This window comes from Watersipora subatra, chromosome 6 (genome assembly GCF_963576615.1).
Source record: "Watersipora subatra chromosome 6, tzWatSuba1.1, whole genome shotgun sequence".
Classification (NCBI taxonomy): domain Eukaryota; kingdom Metazoa; phylum Bryozoa; class Gymnolaemata; order Cheilostomatida; family Watersiporidae; genus Watersipora; species Watersipora subatra.
In genome coordinates this window covers 46404941-46432761 of record NC_088713.1, presented here as the reverse complement: position 1 = coordinate 46432761, position 27821 = coordinate 46404941, and the positions used below count along the sequence as shown (strand labels likewise).

General features: G+C 36.0%; 1 protein-coding gene across 1 annotated transcript; it reads left to right on the top strand.

The window, feature by feature from the left end:
• The first annotated feature begins 53 nt into the window (after nt 1-53).
• Nucleotides 54-27678, top strand: LOC137398317 (band 4.1-like protein 3). Its single transcript, XM_068084425.1, has 9 exons — nt 54-160; nt 4606-4706; nt 7378-7445; nt 13344-13454; nt 21448-21499; nt 21768-21843; nt 22441-22662; nt 25519-25759; nt 26863-27678. The coding sequence occupies exons 1-9, from the start codon at nt 54-56 to the stop codon at nt 26983-26985; spliced, it is 1101 nt and encodes a 366-aa protein (XP_067940526.1). The 3' UTR covers nt 26986-27678.
• The last annotated feature ends 143 nt before the right edge of the window (nt 27679-27821 follow it).

Below are 27821 nucleotides of genomic sequence, written 5' to 3'. Positions count from 1 at the left end.
CTGAGAGAATAGAATTCGTTCAGCCCCCTGCCAGCAGAAGGAGCCGTCATTACATGCCTCGTCACTTCACGCCTCGTCACTACACGCCTCGTCACTACACGCCTCGTCACTACACGCCTCGTCACTACACACCTCGTCACTACACGCCTCGCAGACACACGTAACTATTAAACCTAGAAAGGTCATAACCAATAGGGCTAATCACATATATACAAGCGTATTGTTATTTTTGCTTGCTTTGGCTAGTAGCATTGACAGAATTACTGTTATTTTTTTGTTCTTCTAAAGGAAATAGATTTACAGACACTTGAAAAACAAACCACTGGTGCATTCTTGTTGTCTATTACAATAATTGCCAACAAGTACTAGTAGGCCTATCAGTACTACTTGCTGTGAACTTTGATACTTAGGCTCATCATTGCAATAACGAGCTGCTGTCAAACAAGTTGCAAGGAGAATTATAGGCGTGCCCATATCCATTGATTGAGTTGTTATTTCAATGTGGGCTTATAGCAGCAGTCGGATTTTGTGGGCAGAAGTGCCACTTTGTCTGCAGTCAAAATTTGTTTTGGGAGAAATTGAACTCAAGGTCCAGAGGCTAACCATTACACATAGAACCATAGAAACATAGAACCATAGAACCATGGAACCATAATATTATTACACTCAGAGAAAACACAAAAACAATACACTTTTCATTATTATTTCTAAAATTAGAAATTTAAAATATTCAAATATTATCAACTATTATTATTACTACTGCTAACAATTAAAAATATTATTAATTATTATTAAATATTATAACAATCTTATATTTCTTAAATTTCTCCCTTGACAGTATGTATAAAATTGTGGAAATTGGGGCAAAAATCTCACGCATTTCTCACGCATTCTCATTTTTTCTTTGGGGGGACTGCGTGAGTCTCACGCCCAATGCGTGAGAGTTGGCAGGTATGGTTGTGAACAGGCAAAAAGACTTTGTAAAAGTAAGGTGCAATATATTGGTATTACGGTAGCATAACCGGTAGCATAACCGTAACTGTTTATATCAACAATGGTACACAGACCTGCCAACCCAAGAGTGGGGCAATGCGTAAGATTTGGTTGTGGGGCAATTGATGTATCAATAATAGTATATATAAATTTGTGGAAATTGGTGCAAAAATCTCACGCATTTCTCACACATTTTCATTTTTTCTTTGGGGCGATTGCGTGAGTCTCACGCCCAATGCGTGAGTCTCACGCCCAATGCATGAGAGTTGGCAGGTATGATGGTACATCATTAGGCACCCGTTGGTTAATAGAAATTAAACTATGTATGTGCTGTAAAACTAGAGCTAAGGCGAATTATAGTGTGCCAAGTTTGCAACTCGAGTTATACAACTCGAGTTATATTTACCAACTCGAATTTGTAAACTTAACTCGAGTTTGTAAACATAACTCGAGTTGTACAACTCGAGTTACACAACTCGAGTTCATCAAAAATCCAGGCCTACTTCTTTTAACAGCAACTCGAGTTCAACAACTCGGCTTGAGAACATGGAATGCGAAGCACTGTAAGGCACCATACTAAACAACTCATCATTTCATTTTTTCTAGCTATATTTTCTATATGGAATTTATTTTGGGGCATCATTAAATGCCGTTGAAATTATTTCTATGTTCATTTTCGGTGTTCATTCAGTTTCTTGTCAGGTTCTAGAGAGATAACTCTTTTTCCATTTGAAAAAGAAGTGGCCCGGCTCCCACATAGATTGTTTTTTAGTATGTTTTTTTACATTCTACAATTGTTTTTGTTTTGTTATATTTATAGAAATAAATATGGGCAAGTATCGCCAATATATATAATTTGAATGTGTATATATTTAAATAATTATTATTCAATTTCTGTTAATGTTTTGTAAATGAAACACCCGGCCAAGTTGTACAACTCGGCAACTCGAGTTGTATAACTCGAGTTGCAAACACGCAACACGAGACACTGTACGGCGCCATACATTACACATTTTATTACATGAAAAAGTAAGACCTATTCAATAGATGGTAAAAATACACACGTACAAAGCAATATGTTAATAATAATTACTATCAATCAAGCTTGAATTTCTTAGAAATAGATAACTTAGCTATTTTAGAGCTGTTTGCATCACTTTTGTTTACAAAAAATACATGCATATCGCTATTGAAATGTTGTATTTAAATTGTTTATAACAGGTGAAAGTTCAATTTAAAAAACGATTTATCAATGTTATATATCAAGTACGCTAGTTCTTGTGTAGTGAAATCATCACCAAATACTCATTACTTTACTGTCTCGTGTCTCGAGTCTCGAATTTTTACAAGACAGTGTCTCGAGTCTTGTCTTGAACTTAATAAAAAACCTGTCTCGTTCCACTTCTAAATTTGAGGGGCTTCACTGTGGAGCAGTGAAACCAGAAATCAATCTATAATGTGCCAGCCTGCTAAATATGATATTAGCTATATGCATTATTTTATTGCTGTTTTATTGTTATTTCCTTTTAATCACATGAAGCGCCCCATGTTAGATTTTACTAATTTTGTGGACCACTCATGATGGGCTTCCTTAACTGGTACAAGCAAACATTGTATTTTCTGTTTGCTTATGAATAAACCTCTCTGGTTGCCATAAATATTGTTATTGTTAGTTGGATATAAATATAACTATCTCTACAAACTACATTACTTGGCTTGCTCATTCATCATTAAACATCTAGCATATACTATAGTTTTTTTTAGATATTCCCTCAATTGGCTCACTCTGCTCTGAATAATTCTCTAATTCAACCACAGTAGGTGATTTTACTAGTGTTTAAACCTCAATTGTTAAGTGTTCTGCAAGTGAAAACAAAAATAATACCAGGTCAATTTAATGAGTATAAAATATATTTAATATCATAATCCTTCAGAAAAACGGTTGCCAACCCTGTTTAATAATATCTACAGAGATTTTAAGTGAATTTGGCATTTATTTTCAATGGCATGGTTAATGCCTAATCTAGTACTTTGACAAGCGATCTGACGATTTATCTGATGTTTTTCTGCTAACAATTCCTAGTTAAAGGCTGGCTAACACTATATCACCGTATCTTGGTGTTGATGCCACAATACTTTGATGATCGTCGATAGTCACATAGTTAACATTATCACAAACCCATCCGCGTTTGCATCAGTGATGTAGTGCTCTCATTTTTTTTAGCAAAGAAACCTGTTTGTTTTCACGTTACTGAAATTTAATACTAGTCCTGCAGCAACAATCATAAACGGAAATAAAGAAATCATGAAAATGGCGACCACGAGTTATCATCACATTTGAAAGGTGATCGTCGATGCTCGGCGAAAGATCGAGAAAGTTTGACAGCTGCAAACTTCCCGGAAGTGTCCGCGTAGCTTCATTGATGCCATTGGTTTATGGTTGATATAATTAACACCAAAAAGAAAATGCTGACATACGATGATATAGTGTAAATCAGTCTTTAGTAGTATGCATTATTTAGTATGTAGTATTAGTCTTCAGTCTTTACTCTTTAGTAGTATGCAATTAATTAATTTGTCAAACACGCATGATATAAATTTAGGCCACATATCTTTAGATCACAGCTTCCACACTTCTTTTTTGCATTTTTGTTGAGTAGAATAATAATGTGGCTTTCATATCACCTTCACAGAATCCATACATAAACATAGTCAATATATATTCCTCAGTAGTGCAGATAACTGCAGTTTTGTAAGTATTCAATGGATAAAATTTCTCTGAGAGGGTTTGTTAATATCAAGTATTGAATACCATCATTATGACATTAGGAAAACACTGGCTCATGGAAAAGCATTGTTTACGACTGAGGGTCAATGTTATGTTCTATTACCACGTTGGCAGTCAATTGGGCAGTGAGAGATTGTCAGGTGTGTGGATAAAGCTCAGAGAATAGTTGTGTGCACAATTATTCAGCTACATATAATTCAGCCAACTGTCGGGGATGTTACTGTATTGGGCTATTAGTTGCTATTGGCTAATTTGAGTAAGCTAGTATCCGTTTAGCTAAACTTACTAATAAGAATTGTGCGAGCAAATTTTAGTGACGCTCCGTGTAACGCTATATCTCTATGCGTATTTTAATCCACACAATGACCCACATGGTTCAATAAATCTATTGTATTCTGTGTAACTTAATGGGGTAGCTTGTCGTCTTGTATTCAGGAGATTTTGAGATCAAAACTTTCGCGATACAGATTTTTCATTGCTAAATTTTATTCGCTATAGCTGACCAGATACCGTAAGACAGCAGACGATGACAAACTTTGAGATTTATATATATAAATGTAGATTGGCAAAAAATTCTACAGATATACATTGATCAAATGGTCCACAGCTATACATTGAATAAATTGGTTAATAGTTAGAAGCAATTAAAGTTAAACTTCTGAAACTATTTTTCATTTAGTAATTTTGTATCAATTCAAAAAATTTTGGTAATTGATGTGGACTGTTCACTTTTAAAAAGAATCAGCATTGTGTATGGACTGCTCTAGACATACGTAGGGTAGCGATATTTACCAGTTTGATAAAAGCTTGTGCTACCATTGTAGAGAGACGAAAACTGGCATAACCACAGGGTGTCCATGGCAAAGCAATGGTGGAGTGTCTGGTACATCTCCTCGATGGAGAAAAATTTTAGGCACAAGTATGAGTGAGGATCAATGAATCTTAGCAGGTCATCATTCTTAGCCATCTGTGAATTAGAAAGCTTGGGTAAGTGCAGAAATTATTGACTTACAAGTCAGCCGAGTGTAGAAAATGGAGGCATTTCGCCTATGCAGCTGGTGATCCAATGCTGGTAATAGCTTGAAAAACCTTTCTTGCAGCCACTCTAATGCATATTAACACTGAATAGTGTCTCCATCTGAATCGTTTATGATGTGAAATTGCTTGACCCAATGTGAAATTGCTTGACCCGTGTAGAGTTATATTTTGACCAGCCTTTGAGGATAGCTATGGATCACTACAACTAGATTTCATGCGCTATATATTCATAACTAGCTGCATTACCCGCCTACAGTAACAGATTCACATGCAGCATAAGGTTTATTGAGAGTTGGCTTTCATACTGTAAAACAACTCCAAATATGCAGTTACATCTCCATCTCTCCCTCTTTCCCCTCTCTCCCTCTCTCCGTCTCTCCCCTCTCCCTCTCTCCCTCCCTCTCCCTCCCTCTCCCTCTTCCTCTCCCTCTCTCTCCTTCTGTCTCTCCCCCTCTCCCTCTCTCTCCCCTTCTTTCCCTCCCTCTCCCTTCATCTCTCTCTCTCCCTCTCCCCTCTCTCCTCTCTCCCCCTCTCCCTCCCTCTTCCCCCTCTCCCTCCCTCTTCCCCCTCTTTCTCTCCCTCTCTCTCCGTCTCTCCCCTTTCTCTCTCTCCCTCTTTCCATCTCTCCCCTCTCTCTCCCTCTCACCCCTCTCTCTCTCCCTCTCTCTCCCCCCTCTCCTCCTCGCTCTCCCTCTCTCTCCCCCCTCTCCTCCTCGCTCTCCCTTTCTCTCCCCTTCTCTTTCTCCCTCCCCCCTCTCTCTCTCCCCCTCTCCTCCTCGCTCTCCCTTTCTCTCTCTCTCCCTTAGTTCAACGCAACACTTGTGGATAGGCAACATTTTTGGTTTTTCTGTCGGGCGTATGAAGGAATAGTTTTCGGCGTGTGCCTACTTTTGAGCAGGCGACGTATAGCTGGTCATGGCTGATGCAGGGTGACAGTAAGCCGATAGCAGCTGCTCTCTTTCTTTTCACATTTGCGTATCGCAACCCTCGGAGTACTCGTGAAAGTTCTGTAATAGTAAGTTACAGTAGGCCTACTTGTAGCTGGAAAAAATTAGTAACTCGGCTGCTGAAAGAAATGAACATGACCCACTATCACGAACAGCGGCAAATCCAACGTTATTAAGTAGTAGAGATGTGGCAATTCATAGACAATACAACATCGTATAAGAAACACTTACCTTTTTGATGTGGAAATTTAGTAGGTGAGAACTGCGTTTTTCTAGTGGCTCCAAGAAACAAACGTTTACGTGACCTTCTCGGTACACGTTGGCAGTAAATATTAATTGCATGTAAATAACTACTCGTTAATTTATTTTATTTAAAGAATAGTACATTTGTATAGCTGTATAGACACCTTTGTATAGGCCGCAGAACTCAGGAAAGGTGCTTTTTAACACGGCAAAAAATTTGCCGTTTAAAAAGCGTGTTAACCGGGGATTTCGGTTAATGCGCCCGAGCGGTGAAAGAAAAACAACAGAATCGCCACACCTTTATATAAGCCGTTTGGCTCAAATCGTCAGAGAAAAGTAGCGGCTAATAGTCCATATTACGAAATTACGATAATTAGTACTCATATTAATTCAGTTGGCTTCGTTCGACCGAAAGGAAAAAGAAAGACCGCTCTATAATTTATTTACCGTTACTACACATATTAATTCAGTTCGCTTCGTACGACCAAAATTCGTACGACGATTATACTGCTCATATTTGGGAGTTATCGGTCACTCAATATATCGAGAAGACAACTCATGCTATTAGCATATCAGTATTTATCGTCCATCCCTACGATGAATAGCAGGTTACGTATTATAATAGAGGCGTGTACTAACCGGAGATTCCCGTTAATGCGCCCTAGCGGTGAAAAAACCACAGAATAGACACGCCCTTATATAAAAGTAGCGGTTAATAGTCCGAAAAGTACGGTACTCTATAAAGCGGACAGACAGATACACAGATAGATATATAGACAGACAACGATTGCCGTTTATATAGTAAATATACTGATTGCTATTCATATCATGTGTGGGAACTACTGTAGTTAGACCATTTTGAACTGTCACTTTTACAAAGAAACGAAGCAATTGACGGATTGCTTTGCTTCAAAGATACTGGTGTAGTTAAACAAGTCTATTTTCTGTAGTAGTCGAACTAATCATGTTGTTGTCTTCATTTAAATGTTGGTTTTTTGTCCTGACCTTTCATCCCAAAGCCTGTTATCACAGGTTATGCGTAAATGACTTAGCTCTTGGCTAGTAGACTTGCGATTGACCAAGGTAGTGTGTAAACATTGCTGACTGCCGCAAGCTATGGATAGATAATCTTGCAATCTAGATTGTATAACGTAGTTGTGTAGGCTATCTGTTATGTATCTCAGGACTTTGCTACACGCTGGCAAAGTTCATAGCTACATTTACGTTATCTAGCATGTAGTCACAGTAGTTGCATACTGATACTACTAGATGTGTCGTGTTAACAAACAGATTAACTAACGAAAACAGGCTTCATCATTGTCAGAAGGTCATGGTGTCTCTGCCAGATTTTGCATACCATTATTGAAGTATCATCAGCAATGGTGAAGTGTCTGGTACATCTCCTCGATGGAGAAAGCTTTGAGACGCAAGTACGGGTAAGGATCAATTAATCTTAGCTTGCCATCATTCTCAGCCATCTGTGAGTTGGAGAGCTTGTGTAAGCGCAGAAGTTATTGACCTACATGTCAGCTGAGTGTAGATAATGGTGAAATCAGTCAATAAATCAATTATGAAAATAAGTCACGAGTACAAAATAATTTTGGTCCGTAGAAATGTCATAATAGAGTGAAACCTTGGGTGGCCGCTGATTTAATTATTATATGGTTGACTTGCAACAAAATCCATATTACAGTTATTTAGTATGAAAGGATTCACCATGTCTCACTCAGCTGTGTTGTAGGTACAAAATATGTGGAAATGTGATTATAAGCTCTTAAAAGCTCAAAAGCGAATTGCTCCGTAGATTGGAATCAGTTTATTTCTCTGACGTGGTTATTAAATTTGGTAATTGTTTTGTCATGTGATGTTCTCACATGAATTGACAGGCCAATAAAAGGCTCAATATAAAACTTCTTGTAGCACTAGTTTATGACAATCACTTTGGGTTTTACTGAAGACCCCGTATGAACTATAGATGCTCGCTACTTTACAGCTTTGTTTAGACTCGGTCTAATCGTCTAGTGGTAATCTGATCTTGTGACCTATACTTTGTGAATAATTTCTGCAGCATTTTTTGATTATCACAAGTGACCAACAGGCTCATCATCTATATCAGGCAATGATATGTACTCCTTCGAGCTAAAGTTAAAATATTAAACAAATTTTCACAGTAGGTTATAAGGTGTCAGTGCTGAAAGTTACAGCATTACAATGACAATAGAATATACATGTAAGAAAAATAGACATAGTTTAATTGCATGCAGGAACTGTATTTGTGAAAATATTTCGATGAATGAGGTGGCATGAAACTGTAAACAAAAGCCATCTTGTACAACTACGTTCCATTTGAGCTGTTTGGGAAAAAGATTCCAATCTACAGCGGATTTGTGTTGGCTGCGATTAATTGTTCATTTTTTTAGCTTTTAGGCACTTGGAATCACATTTCCACAAATTTTGCATCTACAAGACAGCAGAGTAAGACATGGTGAATCTTTTGATACCAAATAACTATAATGTGAAGTTTGCTGGAAGTCAACCTTTAAGGAATCATCTATAAAGTTTCATGTCCAGTTCCATATTATACCAGCTGCCTTTATATGCCTGTTAAAAGTAAAAATATATGCGTCTGTGCGATGCCCTGTTGTCATTGTTCAGGAGTGACTCAAATGAAATCAGCTTGTGTTAAAATCAATACAGTGGACCCTTTCCATATGAATTTAGTTTGGTCCAGCGTTAGCATCGTAAGACGAAAATGTTGTATGGAGTGGTATAGAAACCCATAGTAAATATCTAATGCTAAAATTGGTGAAAATGTAAGCATTAGATAATTTACATAATTTTTCACCCTTGTGAAAATCATCCAAATTTTATCTACCTACTGCACATATTGAAATTTAGTAACAAAATATTATATTAATCTTAGTAATTATAGTTAACTACAGTAACTTTAATGTATTTAGTGGTCATGATTTGCATTAAAAGGTAACATTACAATGTAATATGTGCAGTACATAGGGAGTTCATACCTTCAATACAGACATATACATGTACATGTAACATAAACGTTGATTTTAACTTTAATGAATTTATCATACTAAAACACCCTTGAAGCTAAGTTTTATTAGATATTTTACAAAACTTCAACTTTGTCATTGGCTTAAATGTCATCACCAATCTTTTCCGGTTTAGTTTTCACAATAACTTTATAACAAATAACGCTGAACTTAGAGACAGCCAGCATTGTATATCTTTTATGCGTTAGCGGGGGATTTGCGCTAATAGCATATCAGCATCTTCATTATTCCAATGTATTCAGCATACCGAATGTCAAATTTGAATTTTGAGAAAAACTTTTTGTGGAAAATGACGTAAAGTTTTTGTATGGAAAAGCAAAAAAACATTTTGTTCAACGTCGTAAGGCAAAAAAATCTAACATTTTGTTTAACGTTGCAAGGCAAGAAAATCATATAACCATCATCGCAACCCTAGGGCACAATGTATAATGGACTGGAGATGGTTGGTTATTAAGAATTTTTTTCAGTTAATCACAGGTATATTGATCTCTTCACTACTGGCTGAAAGCACGACAGTGGTTTAGAATTGCAACTTCAACTATGCAAATGCTACACTTTGCCAGCTTTATCACACCATTAGGGCTACTAGAAATAGTACTGAGTAGGCCTATTACTAGTCATAATTTGTCATAACTTGTCATAACTTAGTCATAATAATTATGATTTACTGATGTTGCCTTGTCAATGAGGAGAATGTTCACTGTATTACCAGCAGGATACCCAAACTAGCATCGAATGCTTTATGAGGATATCTACTCTCTTAGTCTCCAGTGGTAATAAAAATAGCATCCAAAGATCATCGATAAGTAGAAGAAGTACAGCTTACTTAGTTTAGAAATCCGTCAGATATAAATGACGAAAAGACGAGTCTGCATTCTTGTTTTTACTTTTTTTTATCTTGCAAGACTATCTCTATTTATCTCTAAATACTTCTTTATGCCTTGATGACTTTAAACGGTGCTGACACTTGATTTTCACAAAGAAAATTTGTTTCCTTTGAACTTGGTCAGCAAAATAAGCAGTTTGACACCCACTGCCCCGTATAACTTAGAATGCAATTATAGATGTCTGGTAGAGAAGACATCTGCAACCTAGTATCATAGAGCGTACTAACATGTTACCAAATAACAGTTTCAGAGTTCCTATATTGATCTAAGAAACAACTTTTCAGAATGTAGGAACAAGGACCTTTGGTTTGATCACCAAACAAGCCTATTATTTGATATGTTCATATCATTTAAACACTGTATTGACTGTGTGCCATATTGTACCTTTTTGAACAGATTAGTAAGTTTTTGTGAGTAGTATGCTAGAGATCTTCAAAAATTGTGCCCATTTATTTGGTATGCTTGAAAAGTTTGATACTGTTGGAGGAGCTATGCAGTTACTGTCATAAGGTAGAATGTTCCTTGCTTGACTTTATCACGATTTAGTAAGTATATCACCGGTTACTAAAAAGAATTAAGCAATTTTGTTTCGCTAAAGAATCAGCTATGATGCATCGACTCACAAGACCGAAAATCTGCGCTAAAATTATGCTGATGATACATTAACATCAGATTCATCTAGAGAAGCATGGTCAACAGATGAGCCGCCCAATCACAAACAAGTTGTTGATGATTTCATTTTACTTTGACTCATTGCGCCAGCCGTATGAATCAAACATGAGAGTGGAGGCATATCAGTCTGTTTGCTTTATAGCCAGTGACCCTATTTGAATAGGGTAGCTAGAAAAAAATCCCTTGGTTTTAATTATGTCTTGTAGCACATGATCACACACTTGTTATGCCGTAGTCAGATAGGATGGTTTGCTTTTACTGCTTGATTGAGTTTGTGTAGCCAAGTTTTCAACTTTTCCTGTAGTTGGAATGCGTTGTTTGACTTCAGTTAGTTCACAACGCTTGCTTATGGTTGAGACCGTTTGCCGATTTTGTGAGTTTAAGGAATTTTGTTGCAGCCTAAGATTAGGTTGATTACTTGTTATGGTTGTCGATCGATTTGCCAGAGAGTGACATACATCTCGGGAGTATATTCAAGTTTGCATTACTTTCCCTTTGACATAAATCTTTATGACTGGCTCAAATATCTATTGAGGCCAAGCGTGAAAGTTCTGAATGTTGGAAGTAGGGTTCATTTTTGTTTTGTTCCCTAATTTGTCTCACCAAAAGCATGCTGGTACTTTCGGTATTACAAGCATTTTGTAACCTTGAAGTTGTCCTGTCATAAATGCTTGTTTGGTTACTTACATTTATTTCACAGTACAATTGTTTACCGCCTTGAGTCGGGGTTCCAATCCTTTTTACATACGTACACATTATATACAGAATGCTGGTTCACATGTGTCTAAACCCCAAGCTCATAAATATGCAATCACGCCCAATTTATTTACACTTTGAAAAACCTCAAATTGAATGCTTTACAAAAACCCCATATACAAACAGGTGTCTATCGGAGTGTTACTAAAATAAGTATTACTGCATACTTATTTTAGCCAGACTAATAGAGTACTAATTTCCTTTTAGGCGATAAAATTAAATAATAAGTGATTTATTCGAATCAGTAAAATTGTGGAATCAATTTCCAGACTCAATGTTTGCTGACATATACTGTCAAAGCTGTCCACTATAGATTGGTCTACTATTCCCTGAGTAAACTTGATATTAATATATCAGATGTTGTCGGTAATTCTCACATGGCACGCAGTATATGCCTCCATTTATGGCTCGCTATCTATGAAAGTCCATTACAGACCCAAAATATTGTGATTCTGTTGGGACTAGTAGATCAAAACGGTGGTTCACCCATGTACCAGAATTGAAGGATAATGCAAGACATCAGACCAATGGTAGTTTGACACACCAACTCATTTCTGTATGTCAGCAAACCAAATCTTAGAGATCCGTCGTTTGACTGAAACCTGCAAGCCTTGCTCACGTCATGTTGGTCTTTATTAATCCTTTGAATCCCAACGGCTGGTTTTCCGGTTTTGCGTAAGGTGGGTCAGAATCCCTAACAGCCGGAGTTCCGCCATTCACACGGCTATGTTTACAAAAGCTGTTTATAAGTAGCAGAATAAACCAATCGAATTAAATTTTGCACAGGATTTTATATTAGAAATTTCACTTTCATTTCTAACAGTTCTCATATATCTTTATCTACTTCCTTCGTTATAATAACAAATTTTATTAGAACAATATTTCAAAAAATCGATACAATTCGTTTGTAGGTATGTTATAAATGATTGTGAAGCAAATAAAAAGTTTTATGATACTAACTACATGTATAATTTTTCAATACACTCTGAGTCATGAAATGACGATGAACATGTGCTTGAAGAATATGATGCTACTGTAAATGTTTTTACGAGTTTTAAAATCAGAAAAACTTTTTTAGTTTTAGCCTGAAAATGGTGAAGTACTGTTTTTTTTCTGTTTGATGAGATTTGCTGTGGGTTGCCCGACTATTTCACTAAAGTTTCACTAAATATTACCATATTATGAGCACATTTGAATATATTTCATAAAAATTTTAAAACACCTTAAAATCTTTGGACAAGTTGACCAGGGTTACTGACACACATTGAGAATAACGGGTAGGGTTCAAAGGGATAACAATGGCTCAGTCGCAAGTCTGCTAGTTTTCCCTCCCGAGCATTCTTTCTAGTCATGGTACACATTTGAGCGAATCTGGTTAAGTTATTAATAGCCTTGTGGTTTTCTATGTTGTTTAATGGATTGCGCGGATCTGTAGTCACAAGCTTTGGTTATGTGTGTTTTGATGACCTACAATCCTAGACGCTGGCGTTGCATCTGGTTTATGAATCAATCCAGCCAATGAAATAAACTGAAAATATAAAACTTAGTACTGCCCGCTTCTATGCTTCCATAAATGTATGAATGATTTGGTAGCTTCGACTATGTGGCTAGTCAAAATGTGTGAAGAATAGGTCACCGAGAAGCATCAAAAAATCTCGTTTGTCAATTTATCGTAGTCAGTCTGTATACAAAAGCAAGGTATTGAGCTTTTTCATAATCTCCAAATAACCTATGACACAAAGTGACTTTACATAGAATATTCACTCCGATTAATATGTGATTTCCTTCCTCGTAAATTCCTCTTTCAGTTATACTATTCTCCCTGTCCAAACAATCTTTAGTCTGAAGCTTTGCCCTGTAGCTTGAAGCATCGTCCAAAAACCTTTGTTGACACGCTTTTGATGCTTTCTGCCAAAGAACATTGTCTCCTGTCGTTGTATTCTAGAAAGGTACCACTGGTAAAGAGTTATTCAATGCTGTCAAAGATAAACTAGGACTAAAGGAGGAAGGGGACTATTTTAGCATTTCATATATTGAACCAAGATCACAGCTTCGGGTGAGTGAAACCGTGAAACGTCTTTCTTTGGGTTTTTCTGTGCTGTGTTATGAATTTGGACACACACTTAAAAGTAAACTTCCAAAAATTTTAGTTGATTTCATCAGAAAGTATCCGTATTTTTTTACCATTTACGATTGTTTTTGATGTTTGAGGTGATCTGACTGTCAGGATGTTTCAAGACTAAATTCTGCAAAACGCTCAAAACGCTCAGAAGAAAAATGTGTGGAATGACATCACTACAATTTGCTATTGCTCTTGTTGATATTAGCTATTGCATTCAAGTTGCAGCATGCTGTGTCTTTATTCTGTCGCTATATTTGCAACTATAGTTATTATAATCGAATTTTCACTTGATCTGAATGTTTTAACTACTATCGAGTTTAATCTTGAAACATCTTGGTAGTCAGATCACCTCAAACATCTATAACAATCAGAAATGATTGAAAATTACCGATACTTTCAGATGAAAATGACTGAAATTTTGAGTAAGTTCATCTCAAAGACAAACTAAAGTATTTCTATGTATATTAAGGCATTCGAAGCTCCCAAACTAAATAAAGCATAATGTCAGGATTACCAACTTTGAATTTTTATGCCTATCAGAAGCTAAATTTTAACAAATGAAAGTCATATGCTTCCGATTTTCAAATCCACTTGATCTGAGAAAGTAAATGGGAGGAATCACAACTAAAAGATGCACCTGAGACCATCCAGCACATCATCAGTGGATGCAAGCAGCTAGCAGGAAACGCATACACTGAGCGGCATAATCATGTCACAGGTGTTGTATATAGAAGTCTATGTGATGAGTATGGCCTTAATAAACCACAACACTGGTGGGAAGCTCCTGGTAATGTCAATGAAAATGACCATGCTAAGATCCTCTGGGACTTCTACAACTGAACTGACATGCATGTCCTAGCAAACCAACCAGATATAGTGGTGGTAGACAAGGAGAACAAGAGGGCTATTATAATAGATATAGCAGTACCCAATGACTACAATATAGCCAGCAAAGAAAAAGAAAAGGTAGAGAAATATCTCCCTCTTGGAGAAGAGATTGAAAAATGCTGGAATGTAAGAACAACTGTAATCCCAGTAGTCATTGGAACACTGGGCGCAATAACACCGACGCATAAAATGTGACTTGCCCAAATACCAACAACAATCAACTCAGGTGAGTTGCAGAAAAGTGCGCTATTGGGAACAGCTAAGATCTTGAGGCGAGTTCTCAAACTCCCAGGTCTTTGGTAGGAGACCCGAGTTAGAGCAGATTTTACCACCCATACGGGGTATCCGGGGTGAGGAAACAATTTTATATATATATATATATATGTATATATATACAGAACTATCTATATATATATATATATATATATATATCTATATTTTATATATATAATGTATATATATTGTATGTATTACAGAGAGCCCTATACAATATATATAATCTTTTAAAGGCGGCGAAAGATATCAATATTTTTAAGGCTAACTATAGAGATTCTCGCTATTCAAATTGAATTTGACAATTTGCACTGAGTTGACTCATACATTATATATAGAATTATTTACCTCGCATAAGCACAAACTTGACATAAACTCTTTGTTATGTGGAATTAGGAGCATATACGACTACTGTATAGTAAATCATTTATTTCCGCACTCTTTCAAAGATGTAATGTTTTAGGGGTTTTCAGAAAACATAATGGTTGGTGTAAACTGAACCAGATAGAGTGTGTACGAATAGAAAAATGAATAGTTTTAGTGTAAAACTCTCGTTGCTGAAAAGAAGCTTTTAAGTTTGCTTTTTAGATAGCTTGCTTATTTGGTATCTTCATTGCTAAAAAACTGTCATTAGAAACTAATGTCCTGTCGGCAGCAATTTATCATTTATTTGCTGGTTAGAAGCGACTTTCGTATTTCAGCACTTTTTTCAGAACTATATAATCTAATCGGCTTAAAACTTGAATTATGTTAACAATATATATTATATATATATTATACATATATATATATATAACAAATATATAATATATGCCTCATGAAGCGACCAAAATTTGGTAATACTATGTGAACAGCAAGTACAAAGAGAACTCATGTTCTGTCAGCTGGGCTGCCATGTCTCATTTCTTGGTTCAGGAAACTCCTTTCTTATTTTGGCAATATCTCCAAGAATACTCATCCAACAACCTGAAACCCTTGAATTTTGCTGAAAAAATTTGCTGCACAAAGCGATCAAAGTTTCGTAACTCTACATAAACCGGAAGTCTCGAAGTGCAAACATAACTAATGTTCTGCCAACAGTCATTTTTCATTTCTTATTCAGATAGAAGTGTTTTCGGTGTTTTGGCTATATTTGAAGAACTAGTACTCCTATCGACTTGCAAACTCAGAATTATACAGAAATCTTATACCGCACAAAGCCACCATAATTTTGCAACGTTTCGTACACTGGAAGTACAACACGGAACTAACATATGATCAGGTAGAACGGGCATATGATCAGTTGGAACAGGCATATTATCAGGTGAAAAGGGCATATGATCAGGTTAAAAGGAAATATGATCAGGTGAAAAAGGCATATGATCAGGTGAAAAGGGCATATGATCAGGTGAAAAAATATTTCTTGGTTATCCCATGGTCATGCTTTAAAGTGTTAACATGTACAAATCTATATAAATATAATTTTACTACAATTCTGATGAAATTACAACTTTTTATAACATATTCAAGTATTTCAATGGCCATTTCAACAGCGTCCCATAAATTTAGGGCACAACCATTGTACCTAATTCACAGAATTAGGTAAAACAGAGTTTAAAAGTTTAAATTAGATAGTTAATGTTCTTCTTGAAACAGTTCAAATACTTGTTCGATAAGCTTCCAAATGTTCAGAATGTATTATACATCTGCTAACTTATTATATATATCATTATATATAAACTATAACAATATAACTATAACTAATAAACTATAACAATATATAAATGCAGTTGCTATTTATAAAACACTAACTGTTAACAACCGAATTGCTAACCAATCTGCAAAAATTGTAATGCTCCTTAAATTTGCCACTGATTATTGATAAATTTTTGCATTGACTTTGAAACATTCAAGGTGTTGTATTTTTGGCTAGAGCAAATTACAGAAAGCCTTTCAAAAACAAAAAGACAGACAGCAGCGTGATTTTAATCAGTAGTGAGACAAATTATAATTGCTTTTGAGTACCTGTGAGCAGTGGCATAGATCAATGACTAATGCTAATTATAGTCATTGTAGTTAGGTGACCAACTGAATATCTACTCGAATATGATGCACCCACACTATACGATTTCAATTCTTTCCAGTGTTGGCATCGTTAAGGAAAAATGTCGTATATAGGGATATAGAAACCCATAGTGATTATCTAAAACAAACACCCCTTGGTAAAATCATCAAAATTATATATACATACTATTAAAAATAAGTAACAAAATAATATGGTAATTTTAAGAACTATAGTTGCAGTAACTTTAGTATATTTAGCTATTATGATCTGCAATTAAATGTACATTACAAATTACTATGTGCAGTACGCATCATAGGGAGTTCTTACCTTCGATACAGATGTATAACATAAACATTGAATTTAACTTAGATAAATTTAGCTTACTAAACGAATATTTAAAGCCAAGTTTTAGTATGTGTTTTAATAAACTAAACTTCAACTTTGTCATTGGCTAACATTTTATCACCTACCTGTTCCCGGTTGCGTTTTCACTACCACAAATATTGTTGAACTGAGAGAGAGAGAGAGAGAGAGAGATTGAGCGAGCATTGTATCTCTTTTATGCATTGTGCGAGAGATTTTGAACAAGAGCATAATGGAATCTTCATTATTCCGACGCATTCAGCACACCGACTGCCAAATTTGAATTTTGAGAGAAATCTTTGTTGAAAACGTATGGCGAAAAACAACCTATGTTTAGGGTGAAAAACCATCGTGTTCTACATCGATGGGTAAAAAAAATTGTATATTTTGGTCATCGTAACCCGAGGGCGCATTCTAATTAAAAAAATCTGGTAGTACATTTAAAGTTTTGGTTGGTTAATAAATAAATCTTTTTGTCAGAAAATTTTGTAGAGTATTACTTAAAGCAATATAATATTTGTCATGATAACACGTTTTCTTACAACTATTTTTGTTGCAATATTGTGGAAGTCACACAGTTTATTTGTTTCAAATTTAAATAAGTATTCTATAGGTATCATATTGGTGTCTAACTTTTAGCTCGGCTAGAAATGTAGAAACTGTCAGCTAATTCTCTCAGGGTTTTGCTGAATTAAATTACACAAAGTTTTTATAAGCGGCAATGAACATGTGAAAACACCGCACGTTGAGGAAGACAAACCAAAATTTGTTTTAAAATAACTCAACATATAATAGCAATTTTTAGGTGAAGTTCGTAAGTCTGATGTTGTACTTCAAGTATACAGTCGAACCTTACCGCCTCTACATACAAATTTTGCAACAAAATGAAAATTTTGTGGTGCATGAACTGTGTATGATCATTTTTCGCTGTGTAAGGAAGCCAGCCTTTAACTGACACTTAGAGTAAATATCTGGCGATTGTAAAACAACATTGACTTTGCCTGCTATTCAGCGATGAGTCAGATTTGAGCTATGGCATTGATTCACTGCAATAGTTGGTTTATCATCAGAATCTGTTGCAATCAAACATATTATACACAGCTCATGGTTGACTAACTTTTCTAGAGCCAGTAAATAATACCATGGCTGAAATATATTCACCAAGCTTAAGCAGTTAAGCTAGCAGCTTTCCTTTTGTTTGCATCGTATTTTTATGCCGATTTTTGTAGAGCTCGTGCATTTGACCAGCACATATAAAAAATGTTGTATTCCAAACAGCTGGTTGTCTCTAATAAACTGAATTGTCTCAAAAACACTGAAAGATAACTTTGAGTATAAAAAATGTAACGCGGTTCACACAATTTTAGCAAGAGTTGTTCTATTTGGGTCAGTCTTTGCACTGAGCCGGTCTCCTGATTGACTGTTGCATCAACTTGTTGCGGCAGCCTCTTCCTGAGTCTCTATTCTGGTCAGCGATGTTGTAGCCAATCTAATTGTGACAATGCCTCTATCAGCCATCTATAGTTACTTATCTGTATGCATAGCTCATAATCTCACGACTAAACACAAGTGAAGCAATGGTTTGGATGCTTTATGTTAAATGCATATGGGCACACAACTCTTGAAAATTATTCATGTACGACCATTCCAAACCTTTTTGCGCAAACCGTATCAACAAATTTAACTTAATCATTTTTCATGGAGTTGTTTAAGTATAATAACAATACGAAACACATGTAAACTTATTTAGATGTGTTACCAAGTCTTTGAAATTTTCAGACAATATCCTAAAACTATCCCATCTGATTGGATTATACATAAATAAACATGTTAGTTTGGCCTAAAATTGCCATTAAAATTTGACAGGCATTTTTTAATCAAAATTAAGACTCAGGCCAACGAAATGCTAATAAAGCCGTGCAAAAAAGAGTAGAACCATTAAGTTGTGCCCATTTCACGAAAAAAACGTGCACATTTTACCAGTCTATGGCATTGTCCAATTATTGAAGGTCTCTGTAATTCAGGTAGAATTACTGAAAAGTAATTATTTCTCTTTTGCCAATTTCAAAGTAACTGACATTTTTGACACTTATAATGAGTACTTTGGTATCCCAACTGATGTACAGATTGGTGAAAGTAGAGGAAGTGTCCATGATATTTTTCTAATGAGTCTTATAAGATTATTGCAAGATTTAATTGTAAGAATAATTATTCGATTTTATAAGATTATCATAAGATTTGATTATAAAAATAATCATTTGAACTTACAAGATCAAAGTATATAGTTGCCAATGTTGGACAATATGTTACTGTTATGATTTTTCTGAAGATTTTGTTGATGATACGACGGCTGTGCCCAATATTGCGGTACTGCCAAGCCATTTTTAACATCTACAAAATTAAGTTATAGGCCTACACTCTCTTATAGATTTACAGCTAACTATATGACAACCAACTAAAATCTGTTAAAATTTTTAGATTCAGTATAATTTTTAGCATATAAATACAAAAATTAGATAAATATCACAACTTCTTGATATTGGTTGCTATATGAAACGTAAACAAAACCGTGCATTGGTTTTCGTTTCTCAAACTTTAACACCAGTTTTCTACGAACTATGTTTTCGCACTAATAGTAAACATGCATTCAGTTTATTGACCATAAAATCTGATGTAACTAAGCTGAAATTAAATTTTTTTCTCAAAATAACTGAGAATTTTCTCCTTCTGCTAATGTAGAGAACTCTAAACCTTACACACTCGACTCAACTATGTTTCTGTGATCATGACCCAAGTTTTTACTTTGGTTACAGATCGCTGTCAAAACACATCTGCATTCAACACCACCAACTTTCAAGCTGTGTATATTACACAGCAGCTTGCCATTTTACTTCTAATATTGCATTTTTCCTAATGCAGGGGAGAGATATAAATATAAAATCTTTTCCTTTCATTATTACTGTTTGTTTTACATAATAACACACAGTACATTACAGCTACCATTGCAGCTACCATTGCAGTCATCCTATTGCACTGCAGTGCCATTTGACTGCTAATATTGCATTTTTCAACCGGCAGTACCCTTTCTTTTTTCCAATATCACTTTGGTCTTGGGCTGTACGACCGGTGAATTTCTAGTGGTAATTTTCATGGCCATTGAATCATGCGCACTGAGTGAGATGTTAGCGTGAAAGGGAGACAAAACATCCGTGAATAGTTACTTGATACTGCCATTAGGCGCTCTATTGATGACTATTATGTGTTTAGTACTACATGTAACTTCGTAAGTAACTGCCTGTCAATTCGCTGTGCTATCTGTATATCCTAACCAAATTCTCTGCCGACCTGCTTCGTTTCTCTTTGCCATACCAAACTGAGCGAGCTGAGAATGCAACTTTTGTAGTCTACTAACACGAGTAAAAGGTGATGACAGTGATTTTGTAATGTATCGCCGTCTCATCGCAACTTCCACATGTACTTAACACTGATTTGCTGTTAATTTCAAACTCTTTTGAGTCAAATGCTTCTTTTTGGTTCTCTGGATTTACGGGTTGTTTAAAAAGGTCGTCGTTTTTAGGAGAATGATATTTAATGAGGTAAAATGGAGCGATAAATCTTTCGTGAAAATGCTCACAAAGAAAAGATACATCTTACATTTGTTGTTTTATTTGCCTCAATAGAAGCTGACCGATTGTTTTTCTCCAGTTCCAATGCCAAATGCCATACGCAGTCATCTAATTCATTCTGAAGTCTATGTGTACTTCTTATGCTACAATCATTGAATGTTGGCATACATTAATAAATTATGCTTTAATTTTTTCCACTTTCTCGATAGTTCGCAAACCTGAAAGAACTTTAACGCTTTAATAACTACTAAAAGAAATAAGTGCATCATAGAGATGAGTTACAAGTCGTATAATAATATTTTAATAACTAAGTAACTGATGAAAAGACGTTTGTTGTTGATTAACACACAAAAGCAAAACAAATGGCAGAGTAGGCTTTGTGAAGTGATTTTATAGATACCCGACATGGCTTGCTATTCTAGCTTGAACTAGTTGGTTAAAATTAAATTAGCATGTTTATTATATAATTGCTTTTATATCTTTACACCTAATGCTTAACATCCATCAACAGCCTCTCTTCCTTTACTTACGAAACTACGATGTTTTAAGAAATTCTGATCATCTCCTCTCGTAGATTACTTTGTGTGCAGATTTAAACAGTTGAACTAGCTTTGCACTAAGATGTCAATACAACTGTTATTTAAGGCTTGGTTGTACTCTAGTTTGATGGCGCGCACCCATCTTTACATCCCTGGGTGTTCTTCCTTAGGTACCTTCTCTGGGTATTATTTAGCGATGGCTGGACATGGAGAAACGAATAGACAGACAGATGGAAGGCAGTCAGGGTAAGTCGCTGCGGTCCTATGGATGTAATGTTGAAATCGATCAGCTTTTATCCCCCTTTGCCAATGGAATGTGAAGCACAGCCAAGTTAGTATGCTGTTTTACACGGGGAAATCATGTGGAATGCTTGATGAACAGAGGCAGCTAAGCATGTCACTGACAAGTTTACGTGTGTTAATATGTATATAATTAACATTTTTTTATCACTCTTTGGTGCTGGAGTCATTCCAGCGTGCCATTGTGCATTTCACTTTCTTGGTTTTATTACAGCGCAAGCGCATGAGTTCTCATTTGAACTGAAGTTCTATCCTCCTGTTCCAGAGAATCTAAGTGAAGACATTGCCAGGTATCTTTGGCTTTCAAGTGAGATTGGTTCAGCGGCAGCTGTTATTTACTGTAGGAATAGTTTGATAACCTGCAGGATATTGTCAGGAAGAAGGTCGTATGACAAGGATCTTCTGACATTGTGGAGAAAGAGTAGCTTACATGGGTTGAATAAAATGGCTCTTGCTCTCACGAGCTTGTGATTGTCTACGGCGTCTTAAAAAACCTTTTTTCCTGTTTGGTAAGAAACAATAGTTTTTTTTCAAGTTCTGCTATTCTGTCCTATTCAGCTGTTTTCTTTTTATCGATTGCTCACTCTATCGACTGTGTGTAATCTTAATTGCGTTTTCAAGTGTTCACTTTCATGCTTTGGCACAATTTTTTTATCACGGTTGTGGCTAGGGCAACTCACAAGCACACTAATCACAAGCACTAATGTTGGTAATTTTGCACAAAAGAATCACTCGCAGTGTCCTCTTTGTTTAACGTGCATTTTTTCTCAAAAATATGTGGTTACCCTTTTTGTGTAAGTCAGTTATCTGTAAACTGAGCTCAATTTGGTTACACAAAACCGGCATCATCATAATTCTTATTATTCTATTGCTATTTTCCGTTGTAGATATTTCATAGTTCTACAGATTCGTAAGGATCTCAGGACAGGTTCGCTGCCGGCTTCGTTCTACACACTCGCCATGCTTGGCTCATATACAGTGCAGAGCGAGCTCGGTGACTACGACAGGAAAGAGCACCAAGGCATCGAATACTTGCGTCCTTTTACCTTTGTTCCCAAGTCTACCGAGGAGCTCCTTAGTAGAATAGCCGACTTACATCAATCACACAGGTGTCAACTACTTGCAAAAATAACTCACTATTGTCACTCCTTGAATTCTTGAAGCTGTGTTCTCAAACTTGGCAAGCTGTCGATTATCTGCTGCTCTAGTGTATTGATGCAAAATCATTATTTTCATGTTACAATTGAATGGTCAAGTGGATTTTTATTTGATGAATGACAGACTGCCTATGTATTGACTTACCTTCTTTCCTTGCTTCCTGTAGAGTGCATGTTACTCAACAGGCCTGTTCTAGTTCTTGCTATCGCTAGTTATTAGTGTAGAATTTCTATATTAGCACAAGGCATGCCAAGGTAGGCAACTCAAGCCTAAACATGGCTTAATATAAATCAGAAAAATATAAGTTAGTGTGACTTAAAAATTTGTAAAATAATGGTTTTTGCCAGATTTGCAAATGTTACCCTAGTTATCTACTGTCAGTATTACACCAGAGCTTTGTGTTGCATCCTGATTTATCTCATCTTTATGTTCATCATCAATTTGGTTGTATTGAAATTCTTTCTTGTCTTTTGCACACGACGTCAAAGTAAAAGGCTACTGCTGATCTAAACTGCGCAGTTCTGTTGATTTTCTAATTTTTATTAAGTCGCTCACAGACTTTCCTCTTTTAACTTTATTTGGATGAAGTTCTTCATTTCCTCCCATTTGTATGTTGAGTTCACGTTTTGAGCCATTTATCATAAATACTGGCTTGTAAGTCGACCCGGCGTATGTCAAGGTCTAATTTTGGGTTTAAAAATCTTGGTTTTGATGTGTGCCTTCTGTATAAGCCGACCATCTTTTTTGGCTTAAATTGTTTGATTGGTAATAAATCAGTCGGCGTCAGAGGCAGGCAATGCGTTAATGAGGAAATTGCATTAAACTTCGACATTAGCAAAAAATGCCCATGTTTTTGTTGCGTCGGCAATACCCAAAGCACTTAACAAAAGAATGAGAGATGACAGTTTTAGTGAAGACCACAAGGCACGGAAAACAATACTTCACTCTTGCATAGGCCTGTCTCGCCGATAGAGCAAAACTGCTGCCTTCGATAATGCATAAGTTTTTGTTTAACAGGAATCTATTTAACAAGCATTCTATCAGGAACTGTGATTCATGAACAAGAAAAAGAATGGATGGATGATAGTGGACATGTCCAATGGATTACTAATGTGTCGGTGTCTAGGCAAATACTACGCAAAAAAGCATTAAATTTGAAGAAAAAAAGAGTTAGTCCAGAAGAGAATCATAGCAATGACAATTTGAATGGTGAAGAAATGAAATTTTGTTCATCCATTTCATCTTTAGTAGGATTACTAGTATTTCACTATTTTATCAATAAGTGCATACATGGCATATTGTTTAATTTTGATTTGCAATGGTTTTTTCAAGTTGAATTTTTGTAGAAGCCGTTTCATGAAAATGTACCCACTCTATAAGCTAACGATGGTTTTTAAAGCTTAAAATTTGGTATCAATTTTTTGACTTATACACCGGAAATTACGGTAAACTTTGCATGTGGTTAGGATGTGCGCGACTGCAATTTTACTGGCTTGCTTAGTACTGCTTAAAGGGCAGGAACAGGTCAAGCACAAGCACTTGGCATGTCTTCTGTGATAAATTATGTAGTCTGCTTGGCGATTGTTGGTTTTATTGAATGATACCATTCTTCGGTTAATCTTTGAACTATACTCTGATTGACAGAACGATTGGTTTATGATTTGTTTCTATCGATTGTTCACTTTCCTTTGTTACAGGCATCTTAATCTATTGTTTGGTTGTTAAAGTAGGTGTGACACGAGAATGTACATACTTTCTACAGTAACCACTTCTTTATAGTTGATTTCTGTCTAAGTCGATTTTAGTTTTGCCTTCTTCGGTCATTCTTTCTAGCACTGTCAACCACATTCTCAAAGCTCTATTTTGACTAAAAAGCAAAAGAATAGAAATCTATTTTCGTGTTTTTTAGTGTAGCTAAAATGAAACATCGTGCATGATTGAGGTTTAAAGACAGTTAAACAAGCCTAACAAAAACAAATTTGAAAAATTAGTGATGGTTGACTTTGCTAACTTTTGAACTATCTCTATGCCTATAGACTACGATGCATAATGATTGACAGAGGCGCAGAAGCGACTTTTCCGACTGCTGCCTACTTCAAGGAATTGAGCTCGATAACCAAGAGATCACACTTACATCGACAACGGAATTGTTTTTTTGGCTAATTTATTTTAATTACATGTAAATTGTACATCGTATAAAAATGGTGGTGCAGTTATATGCTTCTTACATAGGCTTCCCTAAGTGCTGTGCCTAGGGCAGCATGTAGTTGGCTTTACTAAGCTACAGCAACTATACTACTGACTTCTTGTGGGTGAACATCTCGAGTGATTGACAAATATTTGATGAAAAAATGTTTCCAAAAGTATCGATTACATAGACAATTTTGTTTCATAAACAAGTTTGGAATCAACAACATAAGTTGTTGATTACTAAACTTTGTTACTCTTCAAACTCTTAGATTTATTTTAAATCGGCAACTTTTAGTTAATACTAGCTAAATAGGTTTTGTTATTAAAATCTCATAAATATTACAAAAACATCACAAGCAGTATTTCCTATTTTGGCTGCATCAGAACTTGATTGCTTCCCACTTTTCGTTGTATATGCTTATATGAGGCATTGCGTAAGTGGCAGTATTTGAATGTATCGCGTAAAGCAAAAATAAATCAAAACATGAAAAACTGACTATAATATACCGTTTATAAAATTTACAAGGGCACACCTTCTATAAGAAATTGAAAGTGTATAATCATGTTTTACCTCAGGTTATGGATTTGCTTTTAACAGTATAATAGTGTTTATGTAGGGGAATGACTCCGGAAGAGGCGGATATCCACTTTTTGCAGAACGCCAAGCGTATGGCCATGTATGGCATGGAATTGCACGAAGTCAAGGATGACAAAGGAAAAAGTGTTTCATTGAGCATTTCTGCAAGTGGCCTTTACCTATATGAGGGCTATCTCAGAATGGACAAGTTTAAGTGGCACCGTATGCTCCAGATATCCTACATAAGGGAACATTTTGTCATTAAAGTCGGACCAGCCGTGGTAAGGCTGTTTTCTTCTTGTTTGCTTATCTTTGATTAGAACTTTTCGTGGCACCATTACCGTTGCCCATCTTTAACAGTAGTGAATGGTAATATGTAGCTTGGTAAAGTATTTCTTATGGTGGCTGCGATTGTTTGCTATCTTTGCTATAATAGGCAGGCATACATTTTGTCGGAGAAGGTAAATCAGTATTTAGGATAAGTTATTAAATTCTGCAAGGGGTTGAGAATTGTTCTACGTTGGTTGGAACTTTATAAAGCCAGGTTTTCTTACACATTTTAAAATGAGCATGAAAACCCGGCTTTGTAAGCCAGCTTGCAAGTAAAACTACTCAAACTTGCAATCAGTTGGTAAATACTAATTATTTGCAAGTTTGAATAATTTTACTTGAAAGCTTGATCTGGGGTCCTTCTATCAGCCAATCACAAACGCAAATCATACTTTTAGCCAATCATGTGTGAAGTTCTCATTTGATCAGCCCTCACATCAAGCCTGGTTTACATATCGATTGCCAGACCCCGACAGTAACTTGCAAAGCAAAACGCTTGCGACGCTAAGTTCAGCGACTTGTGTTCACATATAAAGCTGCATCGCTAATAATCGCATAAAATTTTTGCTTGCCACTTCGTTTCGATAATGGCAACTATCACCTGTACAGTGCATTTTGGGAAGGTTTTCCATGCGGCTTTCACAAAATTTGAACTGCGCTAAACTCTTGCGTTGGCCTCTTGTGCTGACCTTTGGCGTACTTGAGCGGTACCCGGCGTGTAGATTCACATTTCACCGCAATAGCCTGCGGTGCTTTCGGAAGTGCTTTGCAGTGTATATGGGAACCAGGCTTTAGATGCATACCGAGATATATAGAAACAAAACGGATAACCTTTTTTGTGGCATCAATTTTGAGACATCAAATACCAATGGCATCGAGTCATGAATGTCAAACAGTCGTGTACATGGAGTCTTTATAGATATTACCAGCATTTTAGCCATTGTATCATGGCAAAACCAGTTCAAAAAATGCAAATCAAACAGTGGCCGTCTCTTCCTTCCCATTGGAAACGCAATCATACTCGTGATAATTGATGCTATATTTACTCTTCAAGAACAAGGGATCTAAAAAGAGACTTACGTTCCAGCTGCCTACCAGAAAGGAGGCCAAGCAGTTGTTGAAGCTAGCTGTCGAGCAGCACCAGTTTTTTCGATGTATTCAAAGTACTACCGGTTGACAGCGGCTCTGGTGGCTCGTAGCTCTGCTTCTGCCTAAATTGTATTGGCTTGAAATGTTTTTTATGAGAGCCTGCAGGTGCTTTTGATCTTACTCCATTTGTTTACGATGGCTGTTTCTGGTCTACAAATGATGTGACACTTAGTAAAGCATATACAACATTTCTTTGTTATGTTTGAATGATGTTTCTTCTTTTTTTCTTTTCAATCCTATGGCATGTTTTGTCAGTCATAGACTTCTAGATGCGATTACTGAGTACCGTGTTGGTCTGTTTGTTACTGGGCATAACTGAGGCTAAGTGGTTTCTATATCGGTATAGTACAATGTTTTCTCGAAGCTAACTGCTCAGTGGTGATAGCATGCATGGGCAAGCTAACTTGAATGTTTTCGTTCTATCAAAGCTACCCCGATTACATCAAAAGGCTTGTTGATAAAATATTTTTATATGTATATGTTATAAATGCAGGCAAATTGACTTTTTGCTATAATGATGTTTGGATTAAGCACACTAACCAATATTAATACGCTGAATAAATCTGTGATGCACCGTACCGAGTTTTTGTATTACACCTATGTTAACCAGTTTTTTAATATTATAATTGCAATTTCATACTAAACACTCCAACTACTTCATTGAGTTTATGTGTTAGTAATTGTTAAACAATAGTTGATTGTGCTGATGGAAATTTTTGCATAACCTGTCATAGTTTTAGTGTTTTCGGAGTTGTCTGCTATTACATTTTCATTTGTCTATCCAGCATGCAATGTTTTGTTCTTATGCTCATAAGTAGTAACACAGCATATGTTAAAAGTGCGCATATTAATAAATCTCAAACA

Excerpts from the sequence above, each read along its gene's own strand:
- LOC137398317 (XM_068084425.1), top strand. The coding sequence starts at position 54 with ATGCCTCGTCACTTCACGCCTCGTCACTACACGCCTCGTCACTACACG. Across the intron at positions 4,707-7,377 it reads AATTTTAGGCACAAGTATGA|TATCATCAGCAATGGTGAAG; the intron begins GTGAGGATCAAT and ends CCATTATTGAAG. Across the intron at positions 22,663-25,518 it reads GACTTACATCAATCACACAG|GGGAATGACTCCGGAAGAGG; the intron begins GTGTCAACTACT and ends GTGTTTATGTAG.